Source organism: Microchirus variegatus (assembly GCF_963457635.1).
Source record: "Microchirus variegatus genome assembly, chromosome: 3".
Lineage (NCBI taxonomy): Eukaryota > Metazoa > Chordata > Actinopteri > Pleuronectiformes > Soleidae > Microchirus > Microchirus variegatus.
This window is the reverse complement of record NC_139804.1, coordinates 35,710,227-35,725,165: the sequence shown is the minus strand read 5'-3', so window position 1 is coordinate 35,725,165 and position 14,939 is coordinate 35,710,227. Positions and strand designations below refer to the sequence as shown.

The following is a 14,939-nucleotide window of genomic DNA, read 5'->3' as shown; positions in this document are numbered from 1 at the left end:
GTCTCGCTTAAGCCTGAAGCTTCTCCGAGGTTTATCAGGGGGATTTGGGGATGTTGACGGAGTCGGAGTCGCCTCCGTGGTTACATCGTTCTGCTCCTGTCCCGTTGCCAAGGCCTTGTTGTCGTACGTGGATGGCAGCGTTGCCATGGAGACCTCTGAGCAGTGGTCTGGTGTGCCCGGTTGTCGTCGAGTTGATCGCACCTTAGCAGCGACTGCCCTGAAACACCTGAGTGAAGCAAGAGGTTTGACACAAACATTAACATTATTGTGCTTATAGTTAATTATAGTTAGTTTCCTTTAAAGATGATTTTATATTTCTATTATTTATCCCTGCAGAAAATGAGCATTCTTTTCCAAACATTAAAGGAGTAGTCTCTCTAATTTAGAGGGAAATGAACATAAAAGGGATATTTTTTCATTATGTTATATAAAAAGGTTCCTCTTCATGGTTTGTTTGCAAAAGCATATGCAACTTTTCCCCGAGACACCACAGAAAGCTACTCGCTGTTTAGTTTGGGTTTTTTTTAAGTGACTTTGCGAGGACCTAACGCATAAGTAGCAGTGACTGCTCGGTGTGAGCTTCTGTGGACTTTGGAAGTGACAAAACTTCCGTTTCCTGTCAGGATAAAGCTGTATTGACTGGCAAACTTAGTCTTGAGATTTTACCTTTGTTGAAGACATTGTCTATTTTCTCCTGGAGATTAATTAGTTTGTAATTTGCCGTGAATTTTGCTTCTAAATGTCACTTTTCCGTCATTTCTTACGTTACATTCCTCACCTGAGAACACGAGTTCTGGTCAGAGCTCCGGCGCTGAATCCCACCACAAAGGTGAGCAGCACTGATGCTGCTACAGCTCCTGCAAACTGCTGCTCTGTAACAGCTGTCTCCTCCTCCTCAGACTCAGACTCAGCATCTCTCCTGACCCTGAGCTGGTGACACTGCTCGTATTCATCATCATGGTCTTGGTTTTGTTGACCTTCAGAGATGATGTGGAGCTCATATGGCCACAGTGTGGCGCCCTCGCTGTGCTGCAGGAGGCAGTAGTACAGGCCGCTGTGGAGCTCGCTGCTGTTGGGGACCACCAGGCTTCCGTCCTGGTGCATGAAGACTGGGTCCAGTTCACTCTGGAAGCCTGGAGTCTGCAGGTGTCCAAAGGGAGTGTGCCAGTACTGGACCAGGCCTGCACATGAGAGTACACACACGACATCAGAGCTTCTTGTTTTATCCTTAGCCAAGGACTCGCTGTCTCCCGTTTTCACCAACTTCTTCCTCCTTCTCCTCATAATCTCTCAATTTCTCCTTCTTCTTCCTGCTCTGTTCCTCTTCTCTAACCTCCCTTCTCCTCTCCTCCTGCTCATCTGCCTCCTCTTCCTCCTCCTGTCCACACAACTTCATCTCCTCCCTTCTCTCTCCATCCTCACTCTCCCTCTCCTCTTCTCTTTCACTTTCACTCCTTCTATCGTCTCTGATGATAGAATCTCTTTCCTTCTCTTCTTCACACCCTTTCCCTCAGACCTCGTCTTCCTTCCTTCCTTCCTCTCCTCCCGCTCATATAGCCACACTATTTTTTACTATTTTATTGGATGAACCTGGAATGCTTTCTGGAAATGTGAGAGCCACTTCTGTGACTACGAAGAAAGAATAAGTATCAAATACTCGGTAACGCTTTCTTTTACAGTCCCCTAATTACCAGGTATTTACCTGGTAAATTCATGGTAACACCAAAGTGTTACTAGGTAATTACCAATGGTAATAAGAAAGTAAATACAGTGAAAATGTTGCCAAAATACTGGGCATTTACCTGGTAACTATATAGTTAATTATAGCGTGTTATTACTGCTGTTAATAAGAAGGTATGTACAGCTAAACTATGGCAAAACTATGGTAAATGTAAGTTATTATTGGGTTATAAACTGGTAATAAGCAGGTACCTACAGTCCCCTAATTACTAGCTATTTACCCAAGGGGTAATCTAACAAACCTAACCCTAAAAATGTGTGTAATTACATGGAAACAAGCTTGGCTTTCTTTTACAGTACAGTTTTACTTTACTTACCGAGTACATTACCGTGCATTACCCAGTATTTTGGCAACGGTTTCACTGTATTTACTTATCTTATTACCATTGGTAATTACCTAGCAACACTTTAGTGTTACCATGAATTTACCAGCTAAATACCAGGTAATTAGGGGACTGTAAAAGAAAGCGTTACCAAATACTCTGTTTTTTAGACATAAAGAAGTGACAAATGTTTGCCAACACATAACTGTCCAGCTGTTGTACAAAGTGACTGTGACGGATCACTGACCTCTGTTCTCTCCATCTCCACAGTATAAAGTCAGCTCCACCTCTGCATGACCTTTGACCCTGCAGGTCGGCGCAACAGTGAGGAGACTCTCCGAAGCAGCCAGAAGAGCGGTGAACGTTAACCACCGGGTTAACATCTCGGGGCAGACGATGAGCTCCGCTCTGGATGCTGGAGGCGGAGACACACGACAACACAACAGTACAGGAACAGCATAGTCATAGTATGGTAATACTATTTCTATAAAAGGTAAGTGAGATTATAGTAATTTCATCTTATTCGTAATACAACAGTGCAATAGTGTGGTGATACGTAGATAATGTAACTGTAATACGATGTTATTTTCAAAGTAAGAGCTTGGTAATGACAATTACTTTCACAATTAGTGTAATATCTTCACCTGAAAATGAAAAACTGATAATTACCATATTAACCCTTTAAGGTACTACTCAACCATTTGGTCAACCACACTTTAAGTCACTATATCTCACTGTACTTTATGAATTATGCAAACCAGGTTTATTATAAACACACATCTCAACCGTTTGGTAGAGTCCTGTATCTGAAATACTCTAGGGCAGGGGTCACCAACGTGGTGCCTGCGGGCACCTGGTAGCCCGCAGGCAGCCAATACGGTGCCCGCGGGCTCACTTTACTTCACTTCACTTGCATGTATCCGTATGATCGCTCAGTAAAATATCTTTGATATTGTTTATAAAAACTGGTAATCGTTAGGAGTAAGCACTGGAATGAATGTGTATGCAGTTGAATGCATAATATTAATCATTTAAATGGTAAACAAACAAAAAAATATTATATGGTAGCCCTCCATATTATTTTTTACCCTTAAGGTAGCTCTCATCTCAAAAAGGTTGGTGACCCCTGCTCTAGGGTCTAATATATATATTGATTGTCGTTATATATTGTTTGTTGTTATTGTCATCATAAGTAAAAATGATAAAATAACAAAAAATGCAAATAAATATTTTTTCCTTTGCTTTTTTCTTGGTGCGTACCTTAAAAGTTAAAGTTGGAATTCATCCTCTCACACACATTTGTCATTGTTATTACCAAGCTCCTGGTTAGTAAATACTATGATATTACCTCTCCATTACCATGCAAGTACCATGTGATCTGTCAGGAAATAAACTCCCTAACTTAACAGTGCAGGTTTACGCTTTAACCATGTGGTTTGCACTGTTGAAGCACACTCTGTCATAATGTACCACAGTAAATATGAGAGACAGTAAACAGTCCAGGATGCAGGCGACACAGGAATATGTGTGGATTCTTCAGTCCCTCAGCAGACAATAATAATAACACAACAAAACACCATGTGACAATAACAGTGAAAATGAAAGTGTAGAATGATAAGAGGCACTGTTAAATAATGTAAGTGCAGAATAATAAGAGGTGAAGTTAAAGGCGTTTAAAGTGCAGAGTAGTAGGAGACAAAGTCCAACAGTGACCAAGATGTTAAAGTGCATGAGTGATCATCTGTAATAATCTGACAAACTCTGTGATATTTACCTGTGACAGGTGAACGCAGCCTTGTTCTCCCTTGTTCATGTGTGGACGAACATGTTCGATGGACGTGTCGGCGTCTGTGTAACTGTCTCCTCTGGTAAAGTGTAAAGTGCAGCTCCTCACATGACACTGTGGATGTCTTCTGCTGTGATGATGTTAAAGATTAATAGCATCACACAGACAGAGGCGCTGTTTCATAATCGCCCCCGGGGTTTTTTTAACGCGTGCACCGTACATAAGTCAGTACAGAACTTCAAATTCACAAAGTGATCCCTGCTTCACCTGACGCTGAACATGGACCTGAAATCAGGCCTTTGTGATCAGCCAGTTGCAGCTGGCACCTTCTGATGCTCTTCTTGGATGTAACAGGCAATCTGGCCATTCTGCTAGGACCTTCTCCCCAATCCAGCTTGGCACATTTCACATACAATGTCACTTAAAAACAAAATAACATTCACAATTTGGAAACATTAACATTTACAATTTGATCAAAACCCAATTATAACTATAAATAGCAGCCTGTTCTATACGTGACTCAAAGCCAGTGTAAAGACTTTAAAAGTGGTTAAAACTTCATCTTCAGCATTCTGAATGAGTTTAATTTTAATTTTAATTAATTTACATTTTACTGAAATATGAACGTTAATAATGAAGCAGTGTGAACAGTGTGATATTCCTGTAATGACTCGAGAGTCCAGCAGAGGTCAGTGGTGTTTCACAAAGACCTGTGTCTTTACCCTCCACACGAGGCTCTCTATAGATGTATGTTTTGGCAAATATCCATCAAAATGTATTGAAAAGAAAATATTTTAAGGGGTTTTGAATCTAAAAGGTTTATTAGAAACATTTTATTGGACTTAATGCATACAATTTATGGAGTATTTTAACTGTGTAAACAAAATAGGTTGAAAATAGTTTGTTTTTTAAAATTTTGAAGTGGTTTTAATTTTTAGAATTCTAATTAGTAGTTGACGATTTTAATTCATTTCAAACAAGTAGCTTTTAGTAATCCAGGGTCAAAATCTTTGACATGGTATGATATCTCAATTTTTTCTATTAGTAGTCTATGATTCAAATGTCATTGCACTTTACATACTTCATGGACAAGTAGCATAGAGAACCTTTACTCTGTACTTTTGGAGCGATAGAGGGTCAAAGTTCACTCAAGTGAACAAAAATGAGATTATTGTGGGAATTTCTTCAACTTGTTCTTTGATGTTAAGATTCCACATCCTATGTTTTACTGTTGAATCAGTTACATGACATATTTCTCCTTAAATACTGTCGTGATCAATTTTGACAGATGATACATTTATTAGAAATGTGCACCATTCAAGTGACTCATTACATTTAATAATATTGTACTTTGTCACCACTTTTGTGTCACTTCCTTGAATTCTCATTGATATCAGTCTGATATTGTCCTTCTTTTTTTTACTTCTATTAAATTAATTAATTGTTAATAATAAGACATCTGTGCCTGTGCATTTACCCCCTCGCTATAACATGATGCTTCAGCTTTGTGACAGATCTCGCTCACATCCTGGTCACATGACAGCGGTGATGGACGGACACGTCTCTCTTCACAACATAGTTTTCCTGTGCTTAGTGAGACATTTACATATAATACAGGGTTAACAGGTTATAACAGATTATGCATAATTCAATGATGTTGGATCCCAAGTGAATTTGGTCACAAATAATAATAACACAATAATAAAAATAAATAAATAAAATAATAATAATATTAAGTCAGGTTATTAAACTGGAATGATTGTGTTCACATGTGCAACACATTTTCAGGTTTCAGAAACCTGATCATAACAACCTGGAAATAACTTCTCTGAGACGTTTGAGTGCAGTAGGAAACGCGAGTGAGTTTGTTAGTGTGGGTCATTCGATAAACAAATGTCATGTAAATCGGGTGCTGAAAAGTGTTATCACATGAAAACATATCCCGAGTGTGTGTGGGCGTGGCGATAAGAGACGGGGGGGGCTGTGGTTCTGCGCATGTGCAGAACAGAAACGTAGCAGCTTTAGATCGGCAGCACGGATTGCCAGAACACCTGTTCGCGGTTCTGATAAAAGTGCGCTGAACTCGGTGATGTGATGTGATGTGATGTCGGTTTGTCCGAGCCGCACGTGAAGGCGTCACCAGGCTCCAGTGTTGGTGGCCGCTTCAGAGGAGAGAAGAAGCCGCAGCTTCTCCTGCTCCCCCCCCCCCCCGCCTCCCGCCTCCTCCGTGTTTTTCTCCTGGGAAACACAGATAAGTCTGTAGTGCTTCTCACAACCGAGTTCCGTCAGAGGGAAGAAGAAGAAGAAGAGGAGAAACGCCGGGAAAACAGCGAGAAACAACCCGGACAGAGCCGGAGACGGAGACGGAGCAGCGGCGTGTGTGCGAGTCACGGAGCTGCCGTTAAAACCAGAACTAACAGATAACATACACAGGTAAAGTCTGAATTTGTTTAACTGAACTTTAGCTTTAGTTTAAGTTTCATTCTCTTCAAAGTGAAACTGTTTTCACTGAAGCTTGATGACATTTAATCTCTGCTCCGTTCATGTTTACACTCATAAACGTTCACTAAGTTAAAATTGAATCGCTGTTGTCATTTTACGTACTTTACGTATAACCCGAACATCCTGTGTTTGTGACGCAGGACGATTTTTGGCAGCAGTTCTTTTTTGCGCTTTCATCGACTTTGGATAAGAATCTGGAAAAAAAAAATAAAGTTTTGTTTTCAAGCTAAAGTCTTTTAAAACAAACACACTTCCGCCTCTAGCCTTCAAAATAAACATTCACGAGTAAATTCAGACTCTAACCTAATATCTAAGACAGTATAGTGTCATGAAGTAAAACCATACCCAAGTTCAAAGTTTAAATTGGTGCATGTGTTTTTTTTTTTATTTGTTAAAAATGCTCCATAAAATTATTCTACAGTTTTGATAAAGTATGTTGCACCTTGTTGTTTCGGGGAAGTTCAAACTAGCAAATGTTTGACTTTTCCTATGAAAAATTACTAAAATAATGCCTCATTTATACAATTGGCAAGTTATGTTTTTAATTCATTAATTTATTAATCCAAAAATTGTTAGATCTCTAAACTTCTTTTTGTTTTATCCTTAATCCTTATGAAAAGGTCAAGGTACCTCTGTAATGTAATTTCCTGTAAGGATTATTAAAGGATCTATCTATCTAAGGTAACTTTATTTATACTTTATTTTTAGATTATTTTCTTTTTTGTTTGTTTGGGTCATAACATTTACAGAAAAAGTATTGTCCAAACCTCAAAATGACGACATTGTGTCATGTCTTGTTTTGTCCACCAAGTAAATATATTCAGTTCAAAGTCTAAGATGAAAAAATAAATCACCTGACCATAATCCCACTTAGATGATTAATGGATTATCAAAAATAGTTGGCATTTTATTTATTAATTGAAAACTTCCTCGTACATATTTGTTGTGGAAGCAGCTGTGTGTCTTCTACACGATTGTACTGCATTTCTGTTTTATTTTGAAGGTACATTTTGCTCATTTCCTTTGTGGTTTTGTGGGTGCAATGTGGGCGTCTTTACACAGCTGAAAAGTGCTTGAAGCGTTTCCATCAAATTGTGATTTTTTTAAAGTTCTCCTCAGCTGTATTAGGGTCTGCTGCTTCTTCAAGGCCGAGTCACTGTGCGACACTTTTATACCACACGTCGCTTAAAACGTGAACACATGATCCGTCCTGACATCTGCATGGGTTTGTTCTCTCTGGGTGTCACATGTGCAGGCTGGTATTTGTCTGCTTATTGATGCCCACATGAAGCCACACCCATGTTTTGGCTGGTGTTCATCTGTTTTTACTTGTTCCACACAGACTAATCTCTGTGCCTGTAGATGTCACTTTTAATTCACTTGTCTTTTGTTTTCCTTTGGGACTCTGAATATTCACATGCGACATGAACGTAAAGTGGGATGTGTTGACATCCGATAACGGAGAAGGAATTTAAACCAGATGTTGCCACACGGGGGGGGCGGCGGCGTGGTGGTGCAGCGGTTTGTGTCTCACTGTAAGAGGATCCTGGTTGACATACTGTGTGTAGTTTGCTTGTATTGCTCCCGTCTGTGTACATTTTCTCTGACTCTAAACTGCCTGTAGATCTGACTGTGAGTGTGAACGGTTGTTTATTCTCAGTATGTCAGCTCTGTAATTGTCTAGTGCCATGGTTCTCAAACTGTGGTACGTGTACCACCAGTGGTACGGGAGCTTCCTCTAGTGGTACTTGGTGGAAAATCAGAAATACTGCTTTACTGCATATACAGTATACTAGGGTATGTGATCGGAGTGGAGCTGAGGAATTTGACTGTAGTGCGTGGAAAATTAAACGTATAACAAAAAATACAGATATACAAACACATACAAATAATGCGCGTTAACGCACGGCGTGTTTCCATGACGACTGACCGCAAAAAGACACACGCGATATCATGTTTTTACGCACGACGACACTGGCGTCCAGGAACCGGTTAGCTCTGTTAGCTGCATTAGCTCCTTTAGCGCCGTTAGCGCGCCTACAGTCGAACTGGAGCGGTCTGTTTATTAAACGAAAAGGGCAGCGCTACAAGTAACCAGCGTATCTGTGTACTGCGTATGTGTGCCGCTGTTTTATAAAGGTGACATAGAGTGGTCCTGTTGCACATAAATGTTAGTTATGGAGGTCTACTTACATATATTAACTTGTTTTTATGGTCAAAAACCTCCTAGTTGCTGTAAATGAGCCGATAGAAATCCTCTTTTCTGACGGTGTTTTTCTGCTGCGAGATTTCAGAGTGAACTTTCACCCTCAGAAGACAGAGTCTTGTGATTGGCCAGTACTATCCAGCACATTCGTTCTCAGAAGCGCAGCGCCCCCCTCTGGAACGGTGGATGCACTGCTCCTCATTATCAAAACATTGTTTTAACAGTGTTTAAAAATAGCTTCGTCACGACTCCCCGCCGCAGTCCCTTTTATGACTTTAAACCGGAGTCAGACCCAGAGTCAGAAGACACTGTCGCTCGTGAAACACCTCCACAACGGACGTTATTCTTCTTCTGCGGTTCTATGTACGCAACCGGATGTGCCCGGACTAGTGCCCGGAGCAGGACGATCGGTTGTTCAGGAGAACCGCTGCTTACGTAACTATTACGGGATTTTCAGAGATCTCGTTGAGCTCCGAGATTATTATAAAACACAACGTTCTCAGCAGTGGCTGAACTGTTTGTTTCGAACCGTCAGGGCTTCATAAACAAGGTAATGACGCAGATACACACCAAAAAAACAGCGTTAATAGGAACTTCCTGTCTAGTTCCGCTTTAAAGTTTAGCGTTACTTTAGAGACTTTACGGAGTCACGTAAACATGACGTCACGCGCGTCTTTTTCCTTGCGTTAACGTTGACGCCGTTGGCGGTTGGTTTTACTTACAAGAGCTCAGTATTTTCTCAGGTTCTACTTGGTATAAACGGTTTGAGAACCTCTGCTCTTGTGACTTGTCCAGGTGTTACCTGCCTCTCTCATAATGTCCAACTATATTTTCCGTCCATGGCCACCTTTGACACACTCGCGTGACGCGTTCGATGGACGGTCGATGCGTCGGCTACACGCTCAGTTTGGACGCGACTCTGACATGCAACCTGTTTGCATTAGCAATGTTGCTGTTGCTTCCCTTTGTGTTTACATACAATGAATCACTGACTGTGTGCAGAGCGTCATGTGGAGCCAGTAAGCTTAATCGGCATCGCGTGAACTAATATGACAATGATTTTAATGTAATGGACGTTTGTTTATATTAAATGTTATAAGCACTACGGTTTTGTGTGCACTTAACAGCACACCAACCCATTGTCTCCCCCCTCCCCCCTGTCTGATGAGTCATTTCCCAGCCGTGCTGGTTTTTCTGAAGACGGCCCTCCTTTAACCAGCCTGTTTGTTCAGATTCTGACTCCATTGTTTTTCTTCGCAAAAGTTAAAATTTGCACTAATTTTCTCTGCACGAACGGTCAACTTTTCTCTACGTAACATTTGACAAATGACCGAAGAAGTGCTGAATAATTCAGTCTCTTCCCTTCTGTAGAGTCTCCTTTTCTTTTCCTTATTAACCCACAATAACGGCTCATTTCCCTCCATTACAAAGCAACATACTGTGGTTTTATTTGAAGTCATCATCTCATTTGTTCAGCTTTTTCAGATATTTGCCCGTCACACCCACCACTTTAGGTAAAACACTGTACATAACAAGGCCTATGCATTATTGATAATCAGTTTATGTTTGTTAGTTTCAGTTTCATTGCGAAAGATGTGTAGGAACGTTTTATTGTTTTCAACTTCACTGATGTTTTCTTCACACTGAAGTAAAGCCAAAATCTTAATAAAGGCTTCAATCTCTTAACAAAAACACTGTTTTGTTGTCGTTTTTAAACAGGAAATCGTCCCTGACCTCAGAGAGTTGCACAGACCACACTTCAGATAAAACAAAACTGCTTTTGTTGTGTTTTTGCGTAAACCGTAGTCCAGGACAGACGTCCCACGTTTCCATCATAAACACACACAAATGCACCAGTTCCTCTTTCTGTGGTCATCTCAGGAAATCCCTGTTTGGACTTTTTTGTCCTCTGATAATAACATTAAGATGACGGTGTTCTGTGTCAGAAACTGTGATGACCTAAACTCTGAGTTAGTTGCCATGGTAATTATGTACCGCTGTGAAACGAACGTGCTTGCAGGCAGGTTTATATGCAGTTTGAAGATGTTTAAACTCCTAAATAGACATTAGTTAATACTAAAACAGTAAATATAACTAAAATACTGATCAATATTTCCGTCAACCAATCAATCATTGGTGGAAATAACTGACAGATTTATCAATAATGAAATGAATTGTTGGTTGCACCCTTGCTTAAGACACAAATCCTTTTTTTTTTGATGCCATAACAGTTTAAATACTGTGAAGTGAAAGAGTAAGAGGAAACTCTTTTTCAGATGTCCTGGTTATATAAAAGATAAAAGTAAACGATACATGATAGAGGTTCAAAGCACCATGTGACAGGATGACAAACAGACACACGGACAGTGTTTGACTACAGATCATGTGCAGAGCAAACACATGATGAACCCGTGCATGCCTCTGTGTGTGTGTGTGTGTGTGTGTGTGTTACCTCATCACGACTAGTAGTCCTCATGAAGACCAAAAAAGAACCTGATATCACAATATCTCAGTGTTTTGCTTAGGATAATCGTGATTCTTAGATGAAACACATTTCAGACATCTATAGAAAAATGATAACCATTATAAACTTGTTGTGGATGATGCTTTATGAAAATCCCTGTTAATCTGTGTCTGTCTATTTTATAGGGATGGCTGTTCCGTACGAGGGCCAGTCTTTCTCTGCACTGCGGACAAAGTGCCGTCAGAACGGACAACTGTTTGAAGACCCTCTGTTTCCTGCGTCCGACCAGTCTCTGTTCTACCAGTCAAACACCATTGGCCGCGTCACCTGGAAAAGGCCCAAGGTGAGAGAGTAACCGGGAAGCAGGACTTTTACAGACGTTTGTTATTTAATGCGTGTGTTACCCTGTGATTTAGGCTGAACCTCCTGTGGTAAAGACTGAACAACTCCACATAATGGTTCTGAAACATTGTTTTTAGGAACAGCTTTTTGAGTGTTAAAACCTGGCTTTTAGGTTTTTATTTGAATGGTCATCTCTGTGAAACTGTCCCTAAAGAGGTAGCAAATACAAGTAAGTGTGTGCACAGAACACATGAACTCTCTCATGATGTCATTGTATTTACTTTCTACCTGTGGACAGCTATCTGTTTGCACATCAGCTTAGTAAGACTTGACATGGACTTTGTACAAAGCAGTTGACAGAATTAAGTCATTTATGACTAGTTCAACTTTAAAGCGGAACTAGACCGGAAGTTCCTATTATCGCAGTTTGTTTTTTTGGTGTGTATCTGCGTCATTACCTTGTTTATGAAGCCCTGACGGTTCGAAAACAAACAGTTCAGCCACTGCTGAGAACGTTGTGTTTTATTGTAATCTCGGGGCTCAACGAGATCACTGAAAAACCCGTAATAGTTACGTAAGCAGCGGTTCTCCTGAACAGCAGATCGTCCTGCTCCGGGCACTAGTCCGGGCACATCCGGTTGCGTACATTGAACCACAGAAGAAGAATAACGTCCGTTGTGGAGGTGTTTCACGAGCAACTGTGTCTTCTGACTCTGGGTCTGACTCTGGTTTAAAGTCATAAAAGGGACTGCGGCGGGGAGTCGTGAAGAAGCTATTTTTAAACACTGTTAAAACAATGTTTTGATAATGAGGAGCAGTGCATCCGCCGTTCCAGAGGGGGGCGCTGCGCTTCTGAGAACGGATGTGCTGGATAGTACTGGCCAATCACAAGACTCTGTCTTCTGGGGGTGAAAGTTCACTCTGAAATCTCGCAGCAGAAAAACACCGTCAGAAAAGAGGATTTCTATCGGCTAGTTTACAGAAACTAGGAGGTTTTTGACCATAAAAACAAGTTAATATATGTAAGTAGACCTCCATAACTAACATTTATGTGCAACAGGACCACTCTATGTCACCTTTAAACATTCTTACATTCAGCTTCTCTGATGACGTCTGTCTGCAAAAGTGTGCAGCTTTGCGTCTGTCTCTCACACACAGTGTGTGAACACTGACGGTGAGGCTCTCACTCAAACAACAACACCTGCTGTGACTCACTCCTCAATGCATAGTAGCAAAGGTGTGTCCTGAGAGTCCAGGTGCTTTTTAAAAAAAATAATAATTGACTAAAGGGGTGTGATAATACTGACTGGTTCAATCCCGGTGTCCACATTCACAGACCTTGAGGAGCTCTCACAGTCGGTCCTTGAGGCCTAAGGACTAAGGCTGTTGTACAATAAAATACATATTGCAAAACTGATATCTTACACAGGACTAACAACAGCTGCTTTACTAAACTTTGTTAGTGGAAGTATGTGTGATATGCACCGCTGCATCATGTCAGTTGAGCCTCTGCTGCCACCCACTGTCTTTATTCCACTCTGCAGCTTAGTGTTACTGCGTTCTTGTTCCTCCCGTTCTGAGCCTACGCAGCCTCTCCCACTCAGGTATTCATTGCAGGTGTGGACATCAAAGACAGACTCACTCACTCAAAAAATGTCCGACTCAACAAATCCTGTGAAAAGTTGCGTCTCAGTTTGAAAACTCCCTGTCGCTGTATCTAGTTCACTTTTTACTCTCAGTCATTGATGATCTGAGCTGCTAAATAATTAAACAGGAAACTGAGAGCACTCCGATGAATCAATATCATATTGATTCGTACAGTGAGTGCAGGTGGGGAGAGGGGAAATTAGGTTACCGCAGGCTGATAACATGTTTTACAACTTGCACTTATCATCATTCTTTAACACCGCAGTGGATCAGTGACAGAATGAAGTCGCTCCAGCCTCCCCATCAAACAACTAACAGTAGCATAAAGTAGCTGTATTCTTATTATTATTATTAGGCTGTAGAGTGTTTCTTGTCAGTTTCAGGACTCGCTTCCTCCAGGTTAATCTTTGATTTATAAAAGTCAGGCGGCTCAAACGGCTTGTTAAAATAAAGGTGTGTCAGATTCACCGTGTCAAATATTTAACCAACATTTAGGTCAATAAGTGTTGGATCAGACATAAAGGGATGGCAGAGACATCCTGTCCACATGACCATGGATGGACGGATGGATGGACACCAAGGGAATGTCCCACTGACTCTTATGCTCAGTTTTAACCCTAATGATCTAAATGCTCTAAGTAGCTTCCATCTGATTGACTTGTTATATCTTTTTTGCATTGGTAAGCACTGCAACAGGTTTACCTAATAAAGTGGGCATCAAATGTATCTTTGATAGGCTAAAAAAGTGCAGATAACCTTACGCTACTCGTCAAACTTGACACTCATACAGTTGAATGGCTGTGGGACGTTATTGTTGGTCTTGTTGTGCAAAAGCAATGGGATACTTTGTTTACTGGAGAGTAAGGATGACATGTGAAAACTGAATGCCTGTGGATTCATGGAACCACAGAGTTGAGCTGGTGCTGATGTTAGTTCTTTCTGTTTCCACAAACAAAAGCTTTGTTTGATTTGAAGCCAAATGTCTGTGAAATCTCTGAAAAAAAATCCACTTGATTTATCACACTTATATTACAATGTATCTGCGGGGTCTTAAAAAGTCTTAAATCCAATAATTTGAATTTAAGGCCTTTAAATGTCTTAAAGGTACAATGTGTAGTATTTATGGGTTTATATGACCCAAAATCCACTTTTTTATACATATTATGTGCTCCTGCATTGTCTAGTGCCGTATAATAGTTTTTGTTTCATTTTCGTAGTGTTTCAAAAAGTCATGTAAAATAACATGACCGCGGACCGCGGTTGCATAGCCACTGTTAGCAGAGAGACGCCATGTTTCTACAGGAGCCTGTAAGGACAAACGCGAGAGAACAAATCAAGCGTCTCTTTACTTGTAGCTGAAGTCCCGCCTCCTCTCTCTCCGCTTCGTCTGCTACGGCCGCGGTAGCTCCGCCCTCTCCCTCGCCTCACGAACCTCATCTGCTGACACGGAGAAAGACGACGAGGACGACATTTGACCGGCTGAGGATACCGTAGCTCTCAGGGAAGGGAGGGGGTGAGCAGAGCAGCAGGTCTTTGTTGTAAATTTCAGCCTCTCCTCTAGATGGCACTATAAACTACTTATTTCCCCTTTAAATTCTCCAGAAATCTCATAAAAGTTCTTAAATACAATTTTGAAAGGTCTTAAAAATCTATGAACGTTACTATTATGTAAAACATGCATTAACTTCAGTCTCGCTTTGAAATGTTTCTATTTTTGAGGATGTGATAACAACAATAACTACAACACGGAAATAAAGTAGTCCACCTGTGCTGCCCGGTGAGAATTCATCGAGCACCACTAGCTAGTGTATTGTGCGCGCGCCGCGGTGTGTTACAGCTTAGCATAGCAGCGGAGTAAACTTAATGAAAGCCCACAGCTAAGCTGAATTGCAAGTTCACGATTTGTGGCTCCAATTTTTGCCAGTATGG

General features: G+C 40.9%; 1 protein-coding gene across 1 annotated transcript in view; it reads left to right on the top strand.

The window, feature by feature from the left end:
* The first annotated feature begins 6,150 nt into the window (after nt 1–6,150).
* Nucleotides 6,151–14,939, top strand: part of capn5a (calpain 5a) — a 28,158-nt gene continuing 19,369 nt past the window's right edge. Inside the window, exons 1-2 of the mRNA XM_083887400.1 lie at nt 6,151–6,282; nt 11,207–11,364. Of these exons, the coding sequence (XP_083743526.1) occupies nt 11,209–11,364 (156 nt within the window). The 5' untranslated portion in view covers nt 6,151–6,282; nt 11,207–11,208. The remainder of the gene's footprint in view (nt 6,283–11,206; nt 11,365–14,939) is intronic.